The following is a 24,584-nucleotide window of genomic DNA, read 5'->3' as shown; positions in this document are numbered from 1 at the left end:
CTCGCTGTCGTAGCACCGGCCAGGCCCTTCCCCCCGTCACCAATACCGTTAATGCGCCCGCAGCCACTTCTGATTACGTGCGGACCTGGTCCTGGCTACTTTCTCGACGATCCTGGTCGGGCTAGGTCAGGTAGAGTGGTCCTTTCTGCACTCGGACGATGGTCAACCCTCGCCATCGGGTTGTTGTGGTCACATATACCACCCTAAGACCGGGCCAGGTGCACAGGGCGTGATATGAATACGTCCGGACGAGCCAACTGGTCTTCGATGCTGTCGATTTGTGTAACGAGCGCACAGCTATGAACATGCTCATTTATCTGCGTGTGGAGATGTCGACGTCGCTCTCCATTGGCTTGCGACCTCACTCGGTCCTTTCGGCAAGTCTCTTCTGCTAGGTTGCCAGTCTGTTGTCCGACGTTGACAGGAAACTAGCAATCCCACCTACTCCTTAGAGAAATGTATGACTGAGAGTCTCACGCCGCCAGTACTACCCGGCGATAGTATCGTCGTCGGCTCGACAGGGCCCTGACCAAATGTGGTCCAGTCCCGAGTCTCACGGCTTGGTTGTTCGTATTTCCCTGCTTTTCTGCCCGTTGGGAGCCCCGTTGCGTAATCCTTCTCTCGGGCTTGGCTACAGCTCCGATGGAACCTGGAAGGCGATGGCAACGATTGCAGAATGTAGGTACGAATGCGCCTATGGCATACACCGCATACCCCGCCGTCGTATACCGCGCCATACCCGGTCCCCTACATCCAGGCCCGCTATCCTCTTCCGCTCAAGCCTACCGTACCTTGGGTGGCGCGCGACGGGTCCCGTCCCTCCCTCCCTTCTTCGCGCGGAGGTCCAGCTGCTCAACCCGCTAGGGCAATCTGCCAAATCCTGGCATGTGCTTCGCTTATTGGGGCCTCAGCCATACAACGAAGGTGGCCACAATGCCTATGTAGGGATCTACTCGCTTCCGTCCGTCAGATATACTTGCAGTTCTCGTCAAAAACTGACCGACCTGCTGAACAGCGTCTTGTGGTAGTCCTTCTCCTGGAGAATCCATGCCTCGGTGTTTCGTCTTCTATAATGTCGGGGGAGTAGTCAGTTACAGGCTTACTCCTGCCACTGTAGATATCAGCTATCTCAGGCAGAGATTCCACCATCGCTGGCTAGCGTCGTAGCATGTAGGTAGGTATACGTAGTAAACACTGACGACGCTTATTACCCTCCCCTCCGCTTCCTGCCTGGGGGTTGGCTGACGGATATCTTGTTCGCAGGGGTGCCCGGCCACGCATGGCTCTGTGGAGACCTATGTACAAGTCATGCAGAGCCAGACATATCCTGTACCCGATCTGCACCGATGCTTGGTTCCTGTCGATTCCAATAGGGTTTGTTGACATGGCGGCATCGAACTCGCCCTAGCTCTCAGCCTTATTCATGCCGCCGTCCCCCTCCCTGAGCTATCCAGCTTTCTTTCCGCTTCCGATGGAAATTCGCCTCAACCGGGAGTCTCTTTCCTGCTCGTGAGGTCGTGCTTAGCTTGTCATTGAGAGGCGACCTAACTCCCAGCCATAGCAACTACAGAGTCCCAGGTGGGTAGTTGTTCGTCAAGATCGCGCTATGAGGAGACCTTTTAGGACAGCTTGCCCAGCTCCCTAATACGCAGCTTGCGAGTCCCGTCATCCCGTTGGCTACTCGGAGTTCCAGGTAAGAGAAAGCTCGAGTTTTGCTTCTCTAGACAAGCTCCCCCGGCCTATCTCTATAAGAAAGCTCAGAACCCAGAATCGCTTACCCGATCAGTCGTTCTTTCTACGTCAAGTCGCCGTTGTACTCTCGTTCTACGAGTCGCTCGTTCTCGCTGCGGACGGACGAATAAACGGACACTCGCTATACCAATACGCTTATCGAGACCGAGGATACGTTTCATAAGTTGAATAGTCCAACAGGCCGTTTCGGGGCCATTAGCTAGATTGTTCACGATGGTTTTGATTCACTACCTCGGGGTCCTGTCGGCCGTCGCGCTCGGCCTGGTGAAGGCGCAAAACATCTCTGCTGATACTTGGCCTCATCCCACATATCCTCATTGCGAACCTGAGACGATCACCAAGACCAAACTTGCAACGACGACAGTCTAGTAAGTATCCTAGTTTCTGGGAACCTCGGAAACTTGGGGCTAACTCACGATCAAGCGGTACCACCACAGTCTTCGCTACTGTTTCGTTTGGCATCACAGTGACAAAGAAAGTTCCTGTTACCACCACTGTCAGCCGTAAATACACAGTGACAGAGAAGGAGACTAAAACCGCCACTACTACTGTTAGTCACGGATATACAGTGACGGACGAAGAGACTGTTACCGCCACTGTTAGTCACGGCTACACGGTAACAGACGAGGATACTGTTACCGCTACAGTCAGTCATGGATACACGGTAACGGATAGTGAAACTATCACCGACACCATAACCACGACTTACACATCACTTGTTCCCACGGTCACCACCACCACTTACACATATTCCACTACGATCCCGACCACGATCATATCCGACAGAACCTTGATCACCACCGAGTACAGCACGTCAGTTTATACTACCGTCTCTACTTATACGACGAGCGTCTTGTCTACGTTCACCGACACCTTAACAGTAACGGAGATTTCCGTCTCAGTGTCGCCAACCACAGATACGGCGACGGTGACAGCGACAGAGATTTCCGTCTCAGTGTCGCCAACTACAGATACGGCGACAGTGACCGCGACAGAAATTTCCGTCTCGGCGTCGCTAACTACAGATACGGCGACGGTGACCGCGACCGAGGAGACTACGGCGTTTGTCACTCTAATCTCTACCACTACATTCATTACTACCTCAGAGATAACGATCACCGACTCGGTAGTTAGCACGGCGACCTTCACGACGACGGAGGTGATAACCATCGTGTCGCAAACCACGTTTATTGTGCCTCCGACGACGACAACGGCAACGGTGACTACTACCGCGAGCGTCTGTGCCATTCCATCCCAACCACCTAGCTTATCCGTGCCATACGATCCCCGGTCCAACTTGACCTGGGGATGCTTTCCCGGAACCGTGTGCTCTCCTCCCAAGCCACCTGGGTGTCGCGTATGGGCTCAGGCGCCGCCCGAGACATATGTGTGCGACAACCAGGCGTACTGCATCCCCTCTCCACCCTGGACCCCGGTTACGTGGGAATCTGAGACGGGATACTACCCCCCGACGGAGGGCTATTTCAATCTTGTGCCGGAAGCGTTCGGATTGAGCTACGGCATCTTCGATATTGAAGAATATGTCATAACTACTATCACGGCCCCGAAAAAAACTTATACGACCACTTACGCAACCGGAAACTGGGAGTCGCAGTCGGATTTGACGGACTGGACCACTACAACGTCAGCGCCAGCCCGCACGACCGCGCTGGCTCCCCGAATGTATCAAAAACACGCCGCTCTTAGCAAGAGGGTACCCACGATACCGGCAAGATGCTACGCCACGTGTAACAACGGGTTCCGTGAGGCGCAACGGGTCGGCAAGGATCCTAGGCTCTGCGACCAGGACTCCGCCTTCATGAATTATTACCGCAACTGCCTGTTGTGCGCCGCGGAATCAGATGACTGGGTAGACCCATCGCGCACACATGCCGCGACTGAGATGCGGCAATACCTCGGTTTTTGCGAAGCTCGTGACGCCACGCCAGAGCCGGGTACGACACCCGAGGCCGAGTTGGGGACTTCCAGGGAGGCGACCACGTTCCCCGGGGGCGCGCCCAACAGCAATACCGGCGTGGCCACGCAGTCGCCAACCTTCCCGTCGAGGACGGTCGAGATCTCGTCCACGACGAGCCCGCCGACAACAAGTACGCCGACGAGTCCGCCGACAACAAGTACGCCGACGACGCGCCCCGGCAACCTAACGACCTCGCCGACTGTCACGGCGCCGACGACGATCGCGACGGCCGGCGCGCGGGCCGTCTTCGTCGGCGGGGTGGCGTCGACCTCTGTGCTGGCGCTCGCTGCGCTGCTACTCTTCTTCTAAGGGGAGGGGGGCCGAAGGGGGCGCTTTCGCCTGTAATGTTTAGACGTCGTGTTCCGAGAAGAGAGCGAACTAAACCTAAAAGAAAAAAAAAGAAAAAAAGAAGCTGGGAAGGGTGACGTTATCCCACGCAGTTCAGTTCGCACCTATCCTTCAAAGCATAGTTATAATAGAATATATAGCTCCGAAAATGTCTCGATTGCGGTGGCGGGGGCGGGGGGTGAATAGGGGCTGGCTTGGGATAATAGCGCAAGAGGATGGGTGGGACGAATGGGGGACTCTCTCTCGATATACCACGGCGGTGGGCATGGCGTAGCATGGTAAGGGAGAATACTTAATACCCATTTCTCCCGGGGATTTATTGTTTCATGTTCTATTTTTCGTTTCATTTACGCTCCTTACGACTGACGATTGACGCTTGATGGATCTCGGACCGGAGATGTACCTACACTTCGACATAGGCACGTTGTTAAAAGGGGGGCAGCAGCACAACATGCTACGGAGGTAATGGCTTTTTATCGGTGGAGTTGTCGAGCTTGAGCTTGTGTCCCATACTACAGGACAGCGAGCGGGAAGATGCAAAAGAATAAAAATTTTCGCATTAAACGTACCTGTGCTGTCGTATATGTAAGAACAACGGTATGCCTCCTGTTCTCTCGCGCCCTTATGAGGTAAGTGAGCATCAGCTATGATACAGAATTGATGACGTTGAAAATGTTTCGCGTTGGATAATCACCGAGCCTACCGGCTTACTTGGCATCTGTGATGTATCATAGGTACATACCTCCTAGGCACCTCTAGGAGGCGGGTGGTAGGTTTAGTACATGCGATGGAATCTCGAAGAAGCTTACCTCCTCTCGAGGGGTTACCTCTTTAGGTACCTCCTGGAAGGAGGAGGTACCTGCCCTATGTACTTACACAGGGCTGGAAGAACCCCCGGGCAGTAGGAGGCCTGAGGTACCTGAGGTACCTACCTACCGTAGGAGGTAGGGTGCCCGTTTGCTGAGAAATCAGCTCTCGCTGTGGACGTGATAGAGGTAGGTACCTATCCGCTTACCTATAACTACTCTGCCTGGGTCCCTAGGCGTAGGAGGTACCTACCTCCTGCTACACCTCCGATAGTTTCAACAAGATAGGTACATCGGATAGGTGCCCGAGGTTGACCGGACCACGCGCCAGAGGGAGGTACCTACTGCACTGACAGCTTCGCACGTTCACCCTCATTTTCTCTCCTCCTCCGTCCCCTTCCATCTCGAAGAACTGCGGTCGCTGTGGGGAGCAAAGACAGGCCGGCCGAAGCTCCCTCTGAAGAATCGATCGAAGCCTTCTATAAGAGAGTACCGGCGCTGCACTTGCCTGGCTGCCCTTCATCATCCCTCGTACCACCGATCCATCCAGAATCAACCCTCTCTCCATCTCTGCCAACGACGTCATCTCTAGCCGTTCTCTGACTGCTCAACCGCAGGTAAGTCGGATGCCTGGTGTTTCGGTGGTGGGGTTGTTGACCTTGGCCTGCTTTTTTCCGCCTCGTTTTCCCCTCCCCCCACCTCTCCCTTGCGCCGTGTATGGTTGCTAGCAACATCGCCGCCTTCACCTTGACCCCCTTCGCTACCGCCATCTTCGTCAACGCCAACAGCATCCTCCTCCTATACCGCCATCTGAACCTCCGCCATCCCGCCCTCTTCTGCCTCCCCTCCTCCCCGGAGCTACCAAGCCGCGCTCTGGACGAGCAAAACACGCCAAGCTGGGGAAGCGCAAGCTCGACAACGGAGACTTGCCTTTCTCCCCCAAGAGAACCATGGCCGTGAGTAGGCCTGTGCAGCCACTGGCGGACGCACACAGTCAACGCCCTACCTAGCTGCTTGCTTCCACTCATCCAACGCCCCGCCTGTATCGGCCAACCTATTCCACCTGTCTAGCATCTACCTGGCCACTTCGACCTTCATCGCCGCCCAGTGGCTGCAATTTGTTTACCCCCTCGCGTCTTCACACCTATGCTAATACGTTTTGGTGGCATACAGGACACCATAATGGCTTCGGGCATACCAGAAGTCGATCTGGTCACCCGAGTCCAGGTCGACAGCTCCGTCGCCGGCGCTGGCGAGATCGACGAGTCCCTCTATAGCCGGCAGCTCTACGTCCTTGGCCACGAGGCTATGAAGCGCATGAGCGCATCTAACGTGCTTATTGTTGGTCTGAAAGGTCTCGGTGTCGAAATCGCCAAAAATATCGCCCTTGCCGGTGTCAAGAGCTTGACACTGCACGATCCTACCCCCGTTGCCATCGCCGACCTATCCTCCCAGTTCTTCCTGCGTCCGGCAGATATCGGCAAGCCCCGCGATGTCGTCACTGTCCCCCGTGTCGCCGAACTGAACGCATACACACCTGTGAGCATCCACAAATCATCTAAGTACGTAATGATTTCCACCCGTCGGGACGGCGAGAGATGGCCAGCTAACGAACGATCAGCCTCGGCGAGGATTTATCCCAGTTCGATAACTACCAAGTCGTTGTCCTCACCAGCACCCCTCTCGACCTTCAACTCGTGATCGGCGACTACTGCCACTCCAAGGGTATCTACGTTGTCGTCGCAGATACTTTTGGCCTCTTCGGTTCCATCTTCTGCGATTTCGGCGAAAAGTTTACCTGTCTCGATGCAACCGGCGAAAACCCGCTTAGCGGCATAGTAGCCGGCATTGACGACGAAGGATTGGTCTCCGCGCTGGACGAGACGCGCCACGGCCTCGAGGATGGCGATTACGTCACCTTCTCCGAAGTCCAGGGCATGGAGACCTTAAATGGATCGGAACCGAGGAAAGTCACGGTGAAGGGTCCTTATACCTTTTCGATCGGCGATGTCTTGGGGCATGGTCAGTACCAGAGCGGAGGGCTGTACCAGCAGGTCAAAATGCCCAAGTTTATCGATTTCAAGACCATCTCTGCTGCCCTTCGCGATCCCGAGTTCGTCATCTCCGATTTTGCCAAGTTTGACCGGCCGCATCAGCTTCATATCGGGTTCGAGGCGCTACATGCCTTCAAGCAGTCGCAGGGCCGTCTACCGCGACCTCTCAACGACGAAGACGCTGCGGTCGTCGTTGCTTCGGTCAAGGCCTTCGTCGAGAAAGAGAATGTGGACATTGAGATTGACGAGAAGCTCATCAGAGAGCTCAGCTACCAGGCACAGGGCGACCTCAACCCCATGGCCGCTCTATTTGGTGGTCTCGCCGCGCAGGAGGTTCTCAAGGCGGTCTCGGGAAAGTTCCACCCGATCAAGCAGTGGCTCTATCTCGACTCGCTCGAGTCGCTTCCTACTAGCACCGCCCGAACCGAGGAGCTTTGTAAGCCGATTGGTACCCGGTACGACGGTCAGATTGCCGTCTTCGGAAGAGAATACCAGGAAAAGCTCGGGAACGTCAAAGAATTCCTGGTCGGCGCTGGAGCCATCGGCTGCGAAATGCTCAAGAACTGGGCCATGATCGGCCTCGGCGTGGGACCCAAGGGCAAGATTACCATTACCGATATGGACTCGATCGAGAAGAGCAACTTGAACCGCCAATTCCTATTCCGGCCGAAGGATGTCGGCCAGATGAAGAGCGATTGCGCCGCTAAGGCTGTGCAGGCCATGAATCCCGAGCTTGGGGGTCACATCGAGTGTCTGAAGGACCGCGTCAGCCCGGAAACGGAACATATATTCAACGAAGAATTCTGGGAGTCCTTGGATGGAGTTACCAATGCCCTCGACAACGTCGAGGCGAGAACCTACGTTGACCGGCGATGCGTATTCTTCCACAAACCCTTGCTCGAGAGCGGGACTCTCGGCACGAAGGGCAACACCCAAGTCGTCCTCCCCAGGTTGACCGAATCCTACTCGTCTTCCCAGGACCCGCCTGAAGTGTCGTTCCCTATGTGCACCCTGCGAAGTTTCCCAAACAGGATCGAGCATACGATAGCCTGGGCGCGAGAGCTTTTCGAGACTTCGTTCGTCAAGTCTGCCGAGACTGTTAACCTCTACCTAACCCAACCCAACTATCTAGAAACGACACTAAAGCAGGGCGGGAATGAGAAGGCAACTCTGGAGACGATCCGGGACTACCTCGTGACGGACAAGCCGCTGAGCTTCGAGGACTGCATCATCTGGGCACGAATGCTGTTTGAGAAGCAATATAACAATGCGATCCAACAGCTTCTGTACAACTTCCCCAAGGATTCCGTGTCCTCTAGCGGTACTCCCTTCTGGTCGGGCCCGAAACGTGCCCCCGATCCACTGAAGTTCGATCCGAAAAACCCGGTTCATTTCGAATTCATCGTGGCGGCCGCTAATCTCCATGCCTTCAACTACAACATTAATACGAAGGGCGTAGATAAGGCGCTCTACTTGAAGGTCTTAGAGAACATGATCGTCCCCGACTTCTCGCCCGACCCGGGCGTCAAGATCCAGGCAAACGACAGTGACCCCGTGAGTTTTGCGTGACCTAGTAATAATACCGCTACAGGCAGTGGCTAACAATCGGGCAAGGACCCGAACGCCAGCAATAGCAACCCTTCTGCTTTCGACGACAATACCGAGATACAGAAGATTGTCGACAGCCTTCCCGCCCCCAGCACGCAAGCAGGATTCAGGCTGACACCGGTAGAATTCGAGAAGGATGACGATAGCAACCACCACATCGACTTTATCACAGCGGCGAGCAACCTACGAGCCAGCAACTACAAGATCGAGCTAGCCGACAGACATAAGACGAAGTTTATCGCCGGCAAGATCATCCCGGCCATCGCGACGACGACGGCACTGGTGACCGGTCTCGTGGTCCTGGAACTGTACAAGGTCCTCGACGGCAAGGACGACATCGAGCAGTACAAGAACGGGTTCGTCAACCTCGCGCTGCCGTTCTTCGGCTTCAGCGAGCCGATCGCCAGTCCCAAAGTAGAGTACAAAGGGCCGGAGGGCAAGGTGACGTTGGACAAGATCTGGGATCGGTTCGAGATCTCGGACGTGACGCTGAGGGAGCTCATCGACGACTTCCAGGGCAGGGGCCTCAGCATACAGATGCTCAGCTCGGGCGTGAGCCTGCTCTACGCGGGCTTCTTCCCGGCGGCGAAGCTGAAGGATAGATACCCGCTCAAGCTGAGCCAGCTGGTGGAGACGGTCTCGAAGAAGCCGATCCCGGAGCACCAGAAGGAGCTCATCTTCGAGATAGTGGCGGAGGACCTAGACGAGGAAGACGTCGAGGTACCGTACATCAAGGTCCGGATCCGGTAGACGGACGAATCAGTCGAATGGCCAGGCCGGTAGGTAGGGTGCATCAATTGGGCAGCATTGTACGAGTAGTCCCGGCGGTTCGCCGCTCTCACGGACTCGCAATCGGCAGAGCAGCAGGTTCAGCTTCGTCGACGATCTAACTCGGTTAGAGCGTCGACATACCCATGTTGCGTACGTGTGCGCGTATGCAAGCTCTCTCCTTTATACCTAGGTTAGTAGGCAGGGCCCGTCCCCGAGTGGCCGAAACGGACAGTCGTAAATAGACTTGATTTATTTTTGAGCCGACCCGTGGATGTCGCTGCTTTCCCGGCTTCGATATTGTCCTGCGCCGGGTCCCGGCGTCGCCTCTCGTCCCGTGCGATATGGAGGTACCTACCTACGGTACCTACGTCATTAGGGCCAAAGTTGGTACAATACATTTAGAAGAGGTACCTACCTAGCCTAAGCTGCCTTGAGGCACGTAAAGCACACTCAGTACCTCTACCTCTTACAAGTTCCAACTCGGTCGATACATTACCTAAGGTACCCTCTATCTCTATGGTAAGTCCTTAGTAATCTATGAGGTGGCGGGCGTACTTACGTCACGATCCGTAATCGCGGTATATGAGTAATCGCAACGTTGCCGTCGCCGGAGCCGATGACAAACCGGGGCGTAAGTCGAGCTAGGCCGGTTCCATCGTCCTCCATCTCTCTTATTCTACCCTCCCACCACCATCTCCGAAGTCCCCAGCCCTAAGAACACCTACGACCGAAGAGCGCAGTACTTCTTGGTGCCTACTGCCACCTATATCGCGGGCCGTTTCGAGACCGCGCCGGCGACAATTCGACCAGGTTAGTAGCCGTCTTCAGATAGCTCGCTTCCTGCAGGTAGGTAAGTGAGGGAGTCGGGATACCTAGCTGGATTGATATACCTACCTACCTACCTACCTAGGTATAAAAAGTGCCTAGAGATTCCCTGCCACCACCACCGCTAACACTGCTACCTACTGCGTCCATCCATCTTCTCCTCCCCTCCCCTCTCCTCTCTTTCCACCCCCTCGCCTCCAGCGCCGCACTCGGAGCCGTCCATGAACGTCGGCGCCTGCTCGGTCCGAGTTGGAGTCGTGCCGCGCCGCTGCCGTGCTGCCCTGTCTTCGCCGCTACCGTCGGCGTTTTCCTCTGCTTTTTCTTCTTCTCGTCCGTTCCCGTCGTCACCCACCCCCTCGCCGCTGTTGGCAACGTCACGACTGGGACAGGGAGCCGACGTTATTTGTGGGCGGACTAGCGGCTATAGAGGGATCGTGTCGGTGTCAGTGTCCCAGAAGGGCCAGGCGTTCGGTGCTGGGTTGACGGGGTTCTTCGCAGAGGCTTATAGATCGGGATTAAGCAGCAAGAAGCAGGTCGCGATGGTGAGAAAGCCCTCCTCCCTTTCCCAAGACCCACCTGGCTTGCTGACGGGTTGGAGCAGGCGTCCAAGATCACGGACTGGGTCAAGCCCGGCGACCCGAGCGGCGAGTTCAAGCGCCAGGCCAGCACGTTCCGCGACTGGATCTCGGATGAGCCCGGCGCCAAGTTCCCACCCGAGAAGGGCCGGTACCACCTTTATGTCAGCTACGCTTGTCCATGGGTACGATCTCCTCAACTCCCCCGTTACTTTCCTTTTTAGCAAAGAACTTGCGCAAGCGTCCGCTGCGGCTGGGGGCTCACGCCGGTCATATAGGCTACGCGAACCCTCATCGTGAGGAAACTTAAGGGACTTGAGGACTTTATTTCTTTCTCTAGCGTGCACTGGCACATGGGGGAAAATGGTGAGTTCATCCCTTTTCCGTTTTATGTCCCCCCCTCGCGTATTCCTGTATGACGTTCGACCGGAGACCAACTAAATGCCGGAAGGATGGCGCTTCCCAACTCCCGCCGACACGGACGCGGCGGGTGAGAATGTGGTACCAGACCCGGTGCCAGGACACGAGGGGTACACACACCTACGACAGGTGTATCTAGGGGTGGACCCGGCGTACGCGGGGCGGTTTACAGTGCCGGTGCTGTTCGACAAGCAGACGGGCGTGATCGTGAACAACGAGAGCAGCGAGATCCTGCGCATGCTCGGGCATGCGTTCGACAGCCAACTGCCGCCCGAGGCGGCGTCGGCCCGCGCCCTCGACCTATACCCGGAGCAATTGCGCGCCGCTATCGACGAGGCGCACGCCTGGACCTACGACAAGATCAACAATGGTGTGTACAAGTCCGGCTTCGCCACCACCCAAGAGGCCTACGAGCGCAACGTTACCGCCCTCTTCGACGCCCTCGACAGGGCTGAGAAGCACCTCGCTAAGACCGGCGGGCCGTTCTTCTTCGGCGATCAGATCACCGAGGTTGACGTCAGATTGTGAGTTCCCCTGTTGCCGGTTCCTCCGCGTTCCCACATGTTCTGTTATTCCCTCACGGCTCCCTCCCCCCTGAACCCGTGTTGAAACTCGATGCTCTCTAACAACCCCGGTCACGGGATATGCCAGGTTCCCAACGCTAATCCGGTTCGACCCGGTGTACGTGCAACACTTTAAGTGCAACCTACGGGACATCCGGTCGGGGTACCCGCACCTTCACGCGTATACGCGGCGGCTCTACTGGCAACACGCAGCCTTTGGTGACACGACCAACTTCCTCCACATCAAGAACCACTACACCCGCAGCCACCCTCAGATCAACCCCTTCTCCATCACCCCCCTCGGCCCCGTCCCTGACATCCTGCCCCTCGATGACGAGGTTCCCGCCGCAAAGGCCGCGGTCGCTGCAGCGACAGGGAAGGCGTCATGATGGGATAGACACGAGTTTACCTGCCGGCTTTACTGAGAAAGGGAATGCGGAGAGAAGGGTGGGCTTTCGAATGTACGTGTCCGTAACGGGCCTTGAACCGATCATTTGCCCCCGAGCTTTTTTTCCCCTCTGTCTTTATAGGTTCTTCCTTATTGGGTGTGGACTACCACTACTCTGAATGTACGGGGACATTATCTACATCTGTATGATGTCGTTGAATGGGGACAGCCGACGCTTCAGGATACGCTGTGCGCCGTGGCTACCTGCGTATTGTGAACTCATTTAGAGCCTCGAGGAAGGACTTGTAAGCATGGAATAATGGGATTATCTAAACGAACTTATGAAGCAGGGCTTAGTACGGTCACAGACTATTGGAGCATATCAATTTAGTAGAAGCCTATTATCGACATGGGCTCCGCCTATACTGACGTTCGTACCGTGATCGAACCAGGGCGTCAATGACCTCTTTTGTACGCGCACTTATACCTAAATCTGACTCGACGACCTATCCACAGCAACATTTACGACATTCACATCTCGCACAAGCAAAGTAGAAGCTACAACCTAGTTTCTAGGCTTTCTTTTTAGTGGTAGGCACTGTTACTGCGCTAGACCCCTATTTGTATCTATACATTAACACGTCCTCGTGCCAGACAGAGCGTGTGCAGCGCAGCGCCCGACGACCTCGGGCACTGGAGCCCACCGCTCGACGGCAGCAGAGGAACCTCTGCTTCGTCTCTCCTCGCTGGCTCCTTTCCCTTCCCGCTAAGTCCTTCTTCCTTCCGCCCCCCCGGGTCGCCGTTCCTCACACCGCCGCACTCGACTCCCTCGCGAGACGGGCAAGCCGGCGCGCGCGCGGACAAGCAGACTGCGGGCGTGCGAGCGCGCGAGTGGTAGAAAAGGGGGGGGGGGTTGCGCCAGCGCCCTAGCCGAGGCGCCGGCCGGCCGGGCCCGCGCGCCGCGGCGGCAGGAGCGGCTGCTCGGGGCCGGGGCCGGGGCCCGCGCGGTGCGCGCTGTCGCCGTCGCCGTCGTCGTCGTCGTCGTCGTTGTTGTTGTTATCGTCCTGGTACTGCTGCCGGCCGCCGCGGGCCCAAGCGACCGCGACGTCCACAGGCCAGGAGAGCCAGGCGCCCCCGCCGGACGACGCCGAGGTGTCGCTCGAGGACGAGAGGTCCTCCACCAGGCTCGGCGGCGACTCGTCCGGCCCCGGCGTGTGGCCGGCGTGGCGGACGGCGGCGGCGTCGTGGTCGTCGGGGGCTGCGGCGTCGTGGTCGTCCGGGGCTGCGGCGTCGTGGTCGTCCGGGGCGCCGGCGCAGCAGCACGGGCAGCAGCAGCAGCGCGCGAGGGCCGCCAGGGCCGCGCAGACCCCTGGGGCGCCGGTGGTGGCCTCCGGGTTGGTAGTCTGCGGATTGGTAGTCTCCGGGTTGGCAGCCTGTAGATTGGCAACCTGTGGATTGGCAGCCTGTGGATTGGCAGCCTGTGGATTGGCAACCTGCGGATTGGCAACCTGCGGATTGTCGGGCTGCGCGTCGCCATCGCCGTCGCTGTCGTCGTCGTCGTCGTCGGTGGGGTCGGCGCCGGTGCCGCGGACGGCGACGAGGCCCAGGCTCGCGCGCGCGTGCGCCGTGGCGCGGTGCGTGCTGGCGAGGTCGAGCCGCGGCGGCGGCGGGTGCCGCGTGCCGCGTGCCTCCGCCACGACGGCCGGGTACGCGTACGCGGGCCCTCTCGGCGGCGCAGACCACAACGGGTAGCGGGGCGGGGGCAGGGGAGGCGGCGCGGCGGACACCGGGCGCGAGCGCAGCCGTGCGGCGGCCGAGGCCGACGGCGCGGCGACGACGGCCACCGGGTGCAAGCTTAGTGGTGCGGCGTACGCCGGCTGCACGGTTCGTGGTGCGGCGGTTAAGGCCGAGGGCCCGGCGCCGGCCGACGCCGTGTCGAATGATGCTCGGCGAGAGCTCCGGGGCGCGGCGGCCGAGGTCGATGACGACACGGTGCCGGCGGACGCCAGGTGCCCGCCTCGTAGTGCGGCGGTTAAGGCCGAGGGCCTGTTGCTGGCCGGCGCGGTGCCGGCTAGTACTCGGTACGAGCTTAGGGGTACGGCGGCTTCGGTCGACAACGCGGTGCCGACTGGCGGCGGCTGCGAGCTTTCGGACGCGGCGGGCGCAGGGACTGGCGCAGGGTCGCCAGGCGGGGAGCCCATGGGCGCATCAGGGGCGCGGGGGCGGTCGGGAGAAGACATTACTATAATATTTAAGTTGCTATGATGATGCACACGAGGGCAATGCGAGCTTCGTCCGGAGGCGGATTTTGGCGTGGCACGGCGAGGCTCGGCTGGCCCCGTTAACAGAGATAGATGTGTGCGGGAGAAGAGAGAAAAAGAGGGAAATGGAGGAGTAGGAGTATATATCAGACCAAGATTCCCTGCTGGTGTTTGGAAAGAGAGCTGGGAGGTGCTGCCGTGCGGACTTGGTAAGCAGAGGGAGAAGGCACCGTGACGAGGGCGCTGCTCGCACGGCAACCGAGTCCTGCCCGAGCAACGGCAGACGCGCCGCGTCCCAGCCGAGATAGCAGACCGGCGTTCTCAAGAGGGTGCTCGTCTGCGATGTTGAGAAGGGGGGAGGTGTAGGTGGGAAGGAAGAAGGGAAAGGAGAAGGGATGGGTGGAGTTGACGGATTCGACTAGAGTTCTCGTCGGCAAGGGAGGCCTCGGCACGATGCGCGTCGGAGAGAAAGCCTACGTGAGAGAAAACCTAAGTGAGAGAAAACCTACGCGAGAGAAAACCTAGGTGGGAGAAAACCTAGGTGGGAGAAAACCTAGGTAACCATGTTATGTGTGCCCGCCCCTGAACCCCTATTCCAGTTACCTTCCTAAGAAGCTCTATCTATATGGTAAGTATTACATGTGCCTTTGCTGTTCTTGTTGCTGCCTACCCTATCCTCCGGCTACCCCATTCCTTGGTTTCGATTCTGATCGTAGATGCTATACACCAGCTGCAGGGAACAACTATTTAGGTAACAGATAAAAGCTCCCTTTACAGGGACAAGTTACTCCGGGGCCTATGTTCCCAACAGCATTCACTTAGCCTTTTCCACTAGATGAGCAGACATGTATACCTCTACCATACCTACCATACCTTGCTCTCCTATTGCTTAATACTAGGCATCGCGGCCTAACTACCCATCCTGACCCGACAACTCCCGTTCTCCTATCCGCAGGGCACGACACAGTCGGCACTCCCCCTCCCTGTCGCGTCTTGTCGGGTCCTCCGAATCGTAACTGGCCAGACGACTTGTCTCGTCTCGTCTCTCTACCGAGGCCAGCTGACTAGAAGCATGGCCCCCGGATGGCGAGGCAGAACTGGCACACCCCCAGCGATAGGAGGGCAGAAGCCACACGCGCCCCGATACGCGCCGCCGAGGTATCCCTCGTGCGTATTAGAAGCAGAATCAAGTGCGCGTCAAGGGAACCCAAGTACCCTAGGCCCCGGGGGGGCCTAGTGAAGAAGTGTCCTAGACTAGGTAACGTGGCTTCGCATTTACGATGTGAGGACCGAAGGTGGATAAGTATAGATATATCTAGACCTGGCGACAGCAAACAAGAAAAGGAAAAAAAAAGGAGCACACGCAATAAGACGAGCATGACGCCTTTCCAATACACTGGCAACTATTTCCATTTCTCTTCCCTACCTACATAAAAATTGACCGGACCCGCTAAATACAAGCATCATGGAGGCTTATGGAGATGACCCAAGATTAACCACTCATTATTATGCGTATGCGTCAGAAAATGTCGGCGCCGCTTCGTATGGATATCCCAGATAACTCTTCTCTCTCCCTCCCCTCTACTTTTATTCAATTCCATTATACAATGCTTCCTGTCCAACCTTCTGGCCTGGGTGAGTATATCTCCCCTTAGAATACTCTCCATGCGACATTATATAAATGTATATATATACCTAGTGGAAACGTGACCATCCGAATATATGCAGAAATATGACTGGGAGGGATGGATCATGACGTTTGAGACACAGCTTGGCCTTGTTTCCGTTATAACTGACCGGAGAGTAGCGCCTCGGTTGCTGATGACTTTGTTAGCAAATATACGGGGTGGTTAGAATATGCGAATATACGTACCACTGTTGATGTATAACCGTCGGGAATCGAGAGGCACGTTAAACCGTCTCTCTAGCTCCTGCTTGATGCCCTTCTTGGTAACGGTCATCAGATCGGCTGTCCGGAGAATCTCGCGGATCTCGGCCAGCAGGGCATCGTCACTTGGCATGCCTGCAAGATTGGACATCTCAACTTCGTGCGGTTGGCTGCCCAAGAACTGCGAACCGCCAAATTGGCTCATCCGGTTATCGGCGGGAGCGAACGACATGCGGCTCAGGTGGCCGGCATTCTTGATGTCGTAGGGCGGGATCATTCCGACGGTAGACCCGGGATGTGAGGGCGCGTAGCCGTACTCGCCCATGCCGATGTTCATACCCTGCTTGGTGGCATAGCTGAACCCGCTCACTTCGGAACGGGAGTCGTCCCGGGAGGTCTGAGCATCCCACAGCTCGGCTTGGTATTCCTCCCACTTCTTGCGCGGGATCGAGGCGGGGTCGAATTTACCCTCGTCCGTGATGACGATCTTCTTGCCCTGCTCACCAGCAACCACACGGGTGTTACCCCAGTTGAAGTCGTCCATGTGCCAGAAAGCATACAGAGGAAGACCAAACGAAAATACGGGGATGGCCAACACGTACATGATCATCCAGCCGATCATCTCCCACTTGCGGCGCAGGATGAAAATGATAGCCTGGAGACCGTAGATGGCACCAAGCATGATGAAGGCCGTCACGGGTATGACGCTCGTCTGCGTCGTGACCAGTACGATTAGGTAGATGATGTACGCTATAACCACGGGTTGGACGACCGTCGACAGCAGGTCAACAAATACGACGAACCGCATGCTGAAGCAGCAGAAACCGCACAGTTGGGCCATAGGCATGAGCTCCACCAAGTTGTGTACTGTCGAGTTGATCCAGCGGCGACGCTGCGAAAGGAACACCTGCCAGGAGTCCGGAGCGATGGTCCACGCGTGGGCGCTGAAGATGTACTTGGTCTTGTAGCTGGAGTGATACTTGAGGAGGAGGGTCGTGAGATAGCGATCTTCACCGAGGTGAAGCAGATTCTTCATATGCAGGGTATCGACACGGATTGTCGCATAGCTGTCGACGACTTCGCGGCTGACGAAGAGGGGCTTACCAGTTTCGGCAGCGCGAATACGATACATGGAGAAACAACCGGGCAAACAGGTGACGCTGCCGAACAAGCTTTCGAAGGCTTTGACCAAGTTATGCGAGATGTAGTACTCATACACCTGGATCATCGTGATGAACGAGGCCTTGGCGTTGGTGAGGGCGGTTTCACCGCAGACGGCGATGAGTCGCGTGTCGTCCAGGAAGGAGGAAACCATGCGTGTAGCCGAATCGGGTGCAACCACCGTATCGGCGTCGATCTGGAGCATGAACTCGTAGAACGTAGGGTTCACTCCGATAATGTTCCGAATCTGGTGATACATCTCTAGCTCCAGCGGGCTCATGGGTATGTTATAGTGAACCCGGTTAAGGAAACGCATCATGACCATCTGGGAATCTCGCTTGCCGCGGTTTCCGGGACGAGAGACCTCCGAGGGTTTGCCGACCTTGACAACGACCAGGAAGGGAACGATGTGACCTTGAACTTCGTAGAGACCAGAGTAGACCTTACCCATGTTGTGTTGCTTGAGACCTTCACCGAGGGATTCGAAGCTCAGAGGTTCCGGGTCTACCGTCTCGGATACGCCGAGAATATCGAGCACGATGCGAGGCGTGGGTCTATCGTTGCCCTGGCCGATAATCATGCCGTCACAGATAATGACGAGCAACTTGCGCTTGTCGTCGTACCGCATGCGGGCGGCCGAATCGATAGCCCGGCGTAGCGAGTCCTCGTCTTCGGTATAGGCGGGGATCTGGCACATGATGAATTTATCTAAATTCTCTGGCATGTTCTTCCCTCCGAATTGGAGGGCAGCCAAAAACTTGAACCCGATGATGGAGCAGAGCAAGATGGACACGGCGAGAATGAGATACTGCGAGAACTGGCATTTCGTCGAATTTCGGGTATCGAGATCACCGATGTAGAACAGGTTGTCGAGACACAACTGCATGCGCTCGCGCATGCCGGCGTCGATGTCAAGGGCGTACCAGAGCTGCGTTATGTCAGAGCCGGCCTTCTGCTGGAAGAGATCCACGACGAGCTCGTCCATGAAGTCGACAATGGTGGGGTCGGTGGGGAGCTCTTCGCCCTCCTTCACCACCACGTGTCGACCGCCGACGAGGTACTTGGTCAAGTCGTATACGCGTTCATTGAGAATAGCGATCGTGTTCTGCTTACTCCCAAGCGTGGCCACATACTCCGCCGAGTACCCGATGGTACCTTTCTTGAAGGGTTTCAGTTCCTGCATCTTCTCGTAAAACCAGAATGGTTGGGGTAGAGACGTGAAGGAACGGAAGTCGTGATAGTGCGCATTGAGATCCTGGCTGTTGATGACGTTGGCCGAACCGGTGATGTTCGTCGACTTGTAGTCCAACGTGACGGCGGGGTTAACCGTTCCGTCTTTGCCCCGACATAGAGCCGAGACCTGGATGGGGAAGAGAGATGTGATGTCCATACCAGCGTACTGCGTCAACGTCTTGATGGACACGGAGCGCGGGTAGTGAACGGGGGCATATGAGCCAATATCGATGACCTGGCCACGAATCGAGGCGTACGCGTCATTGCCGTCCTTGCCGTCGTGGGAGGAGAGTTCTTCCGCACTGAAGACATGTTGTCTCGGGCAGATGAGCATCGGGAAGACGATGATGAAAAACACCGAAATGAGACAGCTGAGCCAGATCATGATGTTGATTGCGAGCTTCTCACGCCAGGCCATGCGGACATCCTTGCGGGGCATCCGGCCTAGCCAGCGGATCAAGAAGTCGGGGACGAACCAGGTCAGCGCGTAGACGACGAAAATCCACCGCTTCCGGCTGGGACTATCTTTGTACTCTTCGACTTCAACCAGTGCCTTCTCGTTTCCGCGCTCGGCCATCTGTTCTCGTGTGTCCAGGTTCTTAAACATGTCACCACCTCCGAAGGCCGAAGCGCCGGCTTCGGATCGGGCGTCGTCTCCCAAGTATCCGCCTCGGGGCTTATCGCTGTACTGCGGAACACCGCCAGCCACCAGCCGCTCCTTCGACGCACCGAACGGCAAGTCGCCGGGACTAAGTCCATCGCCGGCGTCGGACGCGAACCTGTTAGATCCCGAAGCGCCTTCACCCAACTGGGCTATTTCCATCCAGGACCGCTCGCTGAGGAACACACCGGTAGAGCCGACCTGCACCTCGTTGCTCGGCCATTGCTTATTCTGTACGACGGCCTGGACCTTCTCCCGCTCGCTTCCGACGAGGATAGTCTCGGCGTCGCTGAGGCCGAGGAACTCGCCGAACGGCAGGAACAGGCTGAAGTCGGCCGACCTCAGCCGCTGGCTTATCTCGGCGATACCAAATGTCTGCACTTGCGTACGGACGCACTTGCTGTCGAACTGGTTCGCAATTCGCCTGTCGTTGGGTTTGAGGCAGAACACGAAATAGGTGTTGGTATTCGGCGCCGTGATGGCCTGATTCATATTCTCCAGCGACGACAAGAACTGGCCAGATGCGCCCTGTTCGGAGTGTATGATCGATTTCTTTGCCCCGTCTCCCTTTGCGCGACTCTCTCCCCGACGGTCGGTAGCCTCGCCGAATTCGTCGATGGACTCTTGCCGCCGCGGTCGCCGGGACCCCATCGTTCGCGTCGTCTTCCTCGACATGACGCTAGGTGCTCGCATAGGCTTGGAGCTGACGGACGCCTGCATGACCGTGGTCCTTTCTTGCGGGTGCATGACTGTCTGGAGGGCTTCTTGGCCGAAGAGGCGAGCAACAAACTCGCTCTTGCTCGATTTGATGAGGTTCATCACGTCGCTCGAGATGACTTCCCCGTTCTCCTCGACGAGCCCTTTGATGGGGTATTCGACCTCACCGGCGAAGTGTTTAACCGAAAAGGTTGCCGCCGTGTTCTCCGACAAGAAGTTGCTTCCCGGCAATCTAGCCGTCGCCGAGCCGACGTTGATGGCTGGGTTCTTGCCCTCGAAACGCTTCCTTAAACTCTCGAGGAACTGCATGTCGGTCCGGTGCCGCCGAGTCTGGTCGTCCAAGATGCTGAGTAGACCGTTCCCGGGCTTAAGCATGCCTTTGACGGCGTCGGAGTTGTCGAAGTAACTAGTGGCGGGGACGGTGACCTCTTCGGTATCTAGCATGTCAGCTGTTCGGTCGAAGAAGTTCTGGAGGGTCAAGTTGTAGAGAGATTCGACAGCAGCATTGTTGAGGAGCTGGTCGAGGGCGGACCCAGTCGAGGACTGCTGGGAAAACCCGGGGAAATCGATGATGCTGATGGTGTTGGCGATAGACTCCTCCGGAGCACAGATCTTCTGGTTGGTGTTTTCGATGACGTAGGCAACCAGGAGAGAATAGAGAGTCCTGGCCAGTTCATCGGCGTTGGCTCGCGCACCCTTAGGGTCCAACATGACCGTCACACGTTCGCGATGAATCATTTTCGTCTTGTATCCCATGGTAGTCTGCAGCTCCTGCGAGCCGACCCCGAGGAAGGCGGCAATGATACCCAGCACATCCTTGTTCCGTGCGGCCGTGATGTTTTGACCGCCTTCGTGCGAGAACCCGCCGCTGTCGTCGGCCGTAGCAGTGGTGCTGGAGGTGGTCTCGAATTCTAGCTGGCCGATATGCAAGATACAAGCCAGGATCTGGCAGACCTCGGCGATCTCGCTCCTCGGAAACTCCAATTTTCGCAGGGCCGTCTTGAAGAGCTGGAATCCCTCGGCGTCGTTGATTCCGACCTTGAGCTGGGTGGGGTGGCCGAGGTACTTCCACCGCCTCTGGCCGGTCGCGTCTCTAGGCGTGTCGATACCCAGATGGGCCTTCTCAGCCTCGCTAGTGCCGGCGAGGAGATAGTAGAGGATGTGGAAATTGCGCTCGCCGGTAGGCACATCCGTAATCCTACTCCTCTCGAGACGATGATCTAGCAGTTTGCCGCCGATGAGAACGGGACTGGTTGTCGAAGCGGTGTCATACTGAAGTTCGTAGAAGAGACCAGCTTTGGATGCCGTCGGAGTCGTCGCGGTCTTGGTCGTCGTGAGCGTATCAAACACGTAAGCAGCAAGAGAAACTTTGGTAGAGAGCGGCGTCGAACACTTGTTCAAGAGCGCGGTCAAGAGGTGGGAGCGAATGGTAGTCTTTCCCGAGCCGGACTCGCCCCTGCAAATTGTGGCATCAGTCCCGTACTCTCTCGCGCGACTCTGGGCTGCGAATTTCTGGGGGTCGACTTACAGGAACAAGATGGCCTGGTTTTCTGTGCGGTGACCTAATCTGAGGAAGGCCCGGTCGGCCATGTCCTCGGCGCCGGCCATGGCGCTGCCTTCCTTCCCTCCATCGAGACCCTTCGTCGACGAGGTGTAGGTGTTGAGGGAGATGAGGGCATGCGAAGACAAACGGGCCGTCGGGATAGACACGTGGAACCGACTAGCAAGATGTGCCGTCAAGTGAGTATCGGACTGGAGATGGGCGGGGAGCGACGGCAGCGACGGCTGCGTGTGAGCGCCTCCACTGCCGCCCATCGAAGGCAGATTCAGAGCCATGTTGGATCGAGGGCCAGAGCTGGCGCCCTGTCAACCGGCCGACGGGAGTCCGACGATGCTCTCAGCGTCTGCGACTGACGCTCGCGGGCCGCCCGAGCAAGGGAACACGGAATTCAGAAGGGGTTGTAGTAACCTTTCCGGGTCCTGGATGCCACGAGGCACGAGGCCGAGGATCGTCCCCTTTAGCTTTTGCCGTCCTCTCGATTCCTCGTTGTCTACCGCGCCTCTCACTTATTCTGGAGGGACCACGAGGATTATCGGGTCACTTCGGGAAAGCAAGGGCAGAATTACGCGTAGCGAATGTACATGAGCATGCAATAACGAGTGTAGTTTAAGCAGGGCGGACAGCGAGAGGAGAGGCAAACGGAGAAAGAGAAAAGTCAAGAGTGACTTGAAGCTCTCCCCAGCGATGCCCTTTTTTTTAGGAGGGGGGTTGTTCCGTCCAGATGAAAGGGGACTTGAGTCCAGGGCGGTCTCTCGCCCTTGGACGGGTTATTTCTGTCGGATGCCCTCGCGGCATGCGTCGTGGTATTGTAGGTACCTGCCTACGTAGGTACATAGCTACGTGTAGGAGGTGGGCAGTAGCGTAGTGGGCGATGTGTCTAACCTATTAAGGTAGTATATCAGGCAGCCCATCCATTGGACTGGCTTGGTGCGTAGCGACTGATTCGTCGGCGTCTATTGGGTACGTACCTAGCTATTGAGGGATTAGGCGGCGGGTTGTAGCGCGGTACCGTACTACAGTGCGCAGTTCGGGGTGCACGGCTGCCCACCGTAGTGCCTCCGTCGGGCTTGTGGCAGGGGTTCCCGAGGCGCAGGTTCCCATCATGCTACAGGGCACTGTGACCCGCCCATCCCTTCCGATCCGGACTAGTGCGCATTGCCATTCCATGTTTTGTTCACCCATTACCCTTGCCCATCTCGCCTTCCCCGTCCACGGTCGACGAGGTGCTGGACGACCCGCTGTTGAGTGGGTCTCGCTTTGCCTTAGTCCCAACCCTGGCGCCCGCCGTCATTTGCATATACCACGCAGTGAGTACATAAACATATACTATAGCTACATATATTCTATGCAGATAGGCAGGTTATGTACCACAGCGAGCCGACGACGTCCCTACAAGGCATAACCGCAGGTACCGAACAGGGAATGAGGTCAGCTTGGCAAGTTTTCTCTCTAGCTACCTTGCAAATAAGTAGGCATTATAAGAATGGGCGGGTCTATGAAGATAGGTATACTATATATGCACATGGTCTATACGATCGAGGAGACGTGCATCACCAACATAGGTATGGCCATCTTGCATTGGGGAGCAAGTACCGTAGTAATAGGGGCCTTGACATCGCTTCTGTTTTGCTGGCTTCGTATTCGTGCGGTCAAGACCGTACTTCGAATAGAGGAATAAGAGAAAAAAAACCCCCCATAATTAAAAGAAAGGGGAGATCGGTAGGTGCATACAGTGAAAGAGATGACGCTTCACACGCCCGCTACGTAGTAGCTGGTCTCACATACGAGCCTACCACCCACTCCGTTGATCGATCCGCGCGGAATTTTCTAGGATACCTGCATGGTAGACCCGAGAAGACGAGCATCGCCTCCGGCTAGTCTCGACTGGTCAAGGATGGGACCCGCTTGCCCTCTACCCTTCATGATCTCTTCGTGATCTTTGCTCTTCCTGCAAGGAAGACATCGTAAACTTCGCGCGGCCATGTGCGGGAGCATATGCGTAGCATCCTGCTCGAGCTAGACCTGACTTCCATAGATCGGGACATCTACATACATACATACGTACATACATCAACACACTATCTGACCCATCCCTGGCCCGCGTTCTCCGAGGAGATATGTATGTATATGGGTAGGTATGTACATAATCTCTACGTATGTGCGTATACACGTCGTACGGGCATTAGTGTAGGGTAGGGGTTGGTGCGGGAAGGGTGAGAATGAGCAATCGCGAGAGCCGAGATGTCGATATTGAAGATTTACGTAACTATGTAACAGCGGGCGACTCGGGACAGAATCCTAGCAGTTGTGACAACATCATTTCAGGGGAGGCTGAAGGGGAAGTCTACCATGGCGGCAGTGGTTGACATCCGTACACGTACTTGCTTCCAAGCCCTTTGGGAGCGAGACAGGAGGTTAGTGATCGTTCGAGCCGAAGGAGGAAAGGACTCGGCAGAACTGGAAAAGCTGAGAGAGTGCGCGCACACACGCACACACGCACACACAGGGACGCCACATACTGTGGATGAATGTATCATTATGCGGGTCGTATTGAAGAATACCTAGGTCTCTCACAACACATACCTATGGATAGTGTACTCATAGGCACATGTGATGATTATCGCTTGCCGGGTTTGAAGCAGGTAGCCGTCCTGCCTTATCTCCCCTCTCGTCCCCCCTCTCTCTTCTCGTCTCTCTCCTGTCGCGAGATGTCCATTGGTGAGACAAATGTCAACAAACAACTGAGGTATGGATGTTGTTGACGTGCGAATCGCCCCCCGGTCAGCTGCGGTGAAACTAGTAACGCCACAGTTTACGGGGACAACGGGCCTGGTAAGCTGCTGCTCGTCGGACAGACGTACCTAGTAAAGGTATCGTTTACGCCATCTACTACATTGTATGGGTGTATGCGCACGCGGGATCCGTTCACTTACACTACTGCCCAAGACAGGATTGGCTGGCGACAGTGGCTGCATCCAAGCCCACCCAGGTCCTTGGTAAATAAAAAAACGAAA

General features: G+C 56.6%; 6 protein-coding genes across 6 annotated transcripts; 4 read left to right on the top strand and 2 right to left on the bottom strand.

The window, feature by feature from the left end:
* The first annotated feature begins 423 nt into the window (after positions 1–423).
* Positions 424–1,489, top strand: GGS23DRAFT_117106 (uncharacterized protein). Its single transcript, XM_051511044.1, has 3 exons — positions 424–941; positions 1,016–1,170; positions 1,264–1,489. Exons 1-2 carry the CDS (start codon positions 534–536, stop codon positions 1,085–1,087), a joined length of 480 nt encoding a protein of 159 aa, XP_051370592.1. The 5' UTR covers positions 424–533; the 3' UTR covers positions 1,088–1,170; positions 1,264–1,489.
* Positions 1,490–1,965: 476 nt separating this feature from the next.
* GGS23DRAFT_610990 (uncharacterized protein) lies at positions 1,966–4,119 on the top strand (the record flags this gene model as incomplete). The annotated part of the gene is made up of 2 exons (XM_051520366.1): positions 1,966–2,120; positions 2,176–4,119. The coding sequence occupies 2 exons, from the start codon at positions 1,966–1,968 to the stop codon at positions 4,037–4,039; spliced, it is 2,019 nt and encodes a 672-aa protein (XP_051370591.1). The 3' UTR covers positions 4,040–4,119.
* A 1,947-nt stretch (positions 4,120–6,066) lies between these two features.
* GGS23DRAFT_597905 (uncharacterized protein) lies at positions 6,067–9,296 on the top strand (the record flags this gene model as incomplete). Its single annotated transcript, XM_051518697.1, has 3 exons — positions 6,067–6,446; positions 6,506–8,492; positions 8,553–9,296. The coding sequence occupies 3 exons, from the start codon at positions 6,067–6,069 to the stop codon at positions 9,294–9,296; spliced, it is 3,111 nt and encodes a 1,036-aa protein (XP_051370590.1).
* A 1,067-nt stretch (positions 9,297–10,363) lies between these two features.
* On the top strand, positions 10,364–12,089 carry GGS23DRAFT_597904 (glutathione S-transferase; the record flags this gene model as incomplete). Its single annotated transcript, XM_051518696.1, has 5 exons — positions 10,364–10,684; positions 10,744–10,902; positions 10,996–11,083; positions 11,169–11,661; positions 11,789–12,089. The coding sequence occupies 5 exons, from the start codon at positions 10,364–10,366 to the stop codon at positions 12,087–12,089; spliced, it is 1,362 nt and encodes a 453-aa protein (XP_051370589.1).
* A 925-nt stretch (positions 12,090–13,014) lies between these two features.
* On the bottom strand, positions 13,015–14,328 carry GGS23DRAFT_597903 (uncharacterized protein; the record flags this gene model as incomplete). Its single annotated transcript, XM_051518695.1, has 1 exon — positions 13,015–14,328. The coding sequence occupies one exon, from the start codon at positions 14,326–14,328 to the stop codon at positions 13,015–13,017; it is 1,314 nt and encodes a 437-aa protein (XP_051370588.1).
* Positions 14,329–15,632: 1,304 nt separating this feature from the next.
* GGS23DRAFT_573607 (glycosyltransferase family 2 protein) lies at positions 15,633–22,356 on the bottom strand. The gene is made up of 3 exons (XM_051516691.1): positions 21,538–22,356; positions 16,223–21,465; positions 15,633–16,167 (listed from the first exon to the last, which is right to left on the bottom strand). The coding sequence occupies exons 1-3, from the start codon at positions 21,843–21,845 to the stop codon at positions 16,136–16,138; spliced, it is 5,583 nt and encodes a 1,860-aa protein (XP_051370587.1). The 5' UTR covers positions 21,846–22,356; the 3' UTR covers positions 15,633–16,135.
* Positions 22,357–24,584: the final 2,228 nt, after the last annotated feature.

This window comes from Durotheca rogersii (assembly GCF_024521655.1).
Source record: "Durotheca rogersii strain YMJ 92031201 chromosome Unknown GGS23scaffold_15, whole genome shotgun sequence".
In the NCBI taxonomy this organism is placed as follows: Eukaryota; Fungi; Ascomycota; class Sordariomycetes; order Xylariales; family Xylariaceae; genus Durotheca; species Durotheca rogersii.
This window is presented reverse-complemented; position numbering and strand designations above follow the sequence as displayed.

Excerpts from the sequence above, each read along its gene's own strand:
- GGS23DRAFT_573607 (XM_051516691.1), bottom strand. The coding sequence starts at position 21,845 with ATGGCTCTGAATCTGCCTTCGATGGGCGGCAGTGGAGGCGCTCACACG. Across the intron at positions 21,466-21,537 it reads AACCAGGCCATCTTGTTCCT|GGGCGAGTCCGGCTCGGGAA; the intron begins GTAAGTCGACCC and ends CACAATTTGCAG. Across the intron at positions 16,168-16,222 it reads ACGGTTATACATCAACAGTG|CAACCGAGGCGCTACTCTCC; the intron begins GTACGTATATTC and ends CAAAGTCATCAG.
- GGS23DRAFT_117106 (XM_051511044.1), top strand. The coding sequence starts at position 534 with ATGTGGTCCAGTCCCGAGTCTCACGGCTTGGTTGTTCGTATTTCCCTG. Across the intron at positions 942-1,015 it reads AAGGTGGCCACAATGCCTAT|CGTCTTGTGGTAGTCCTTCT; the intron begins GTAGGGATCTAC and ends CCTGCTGAACAG.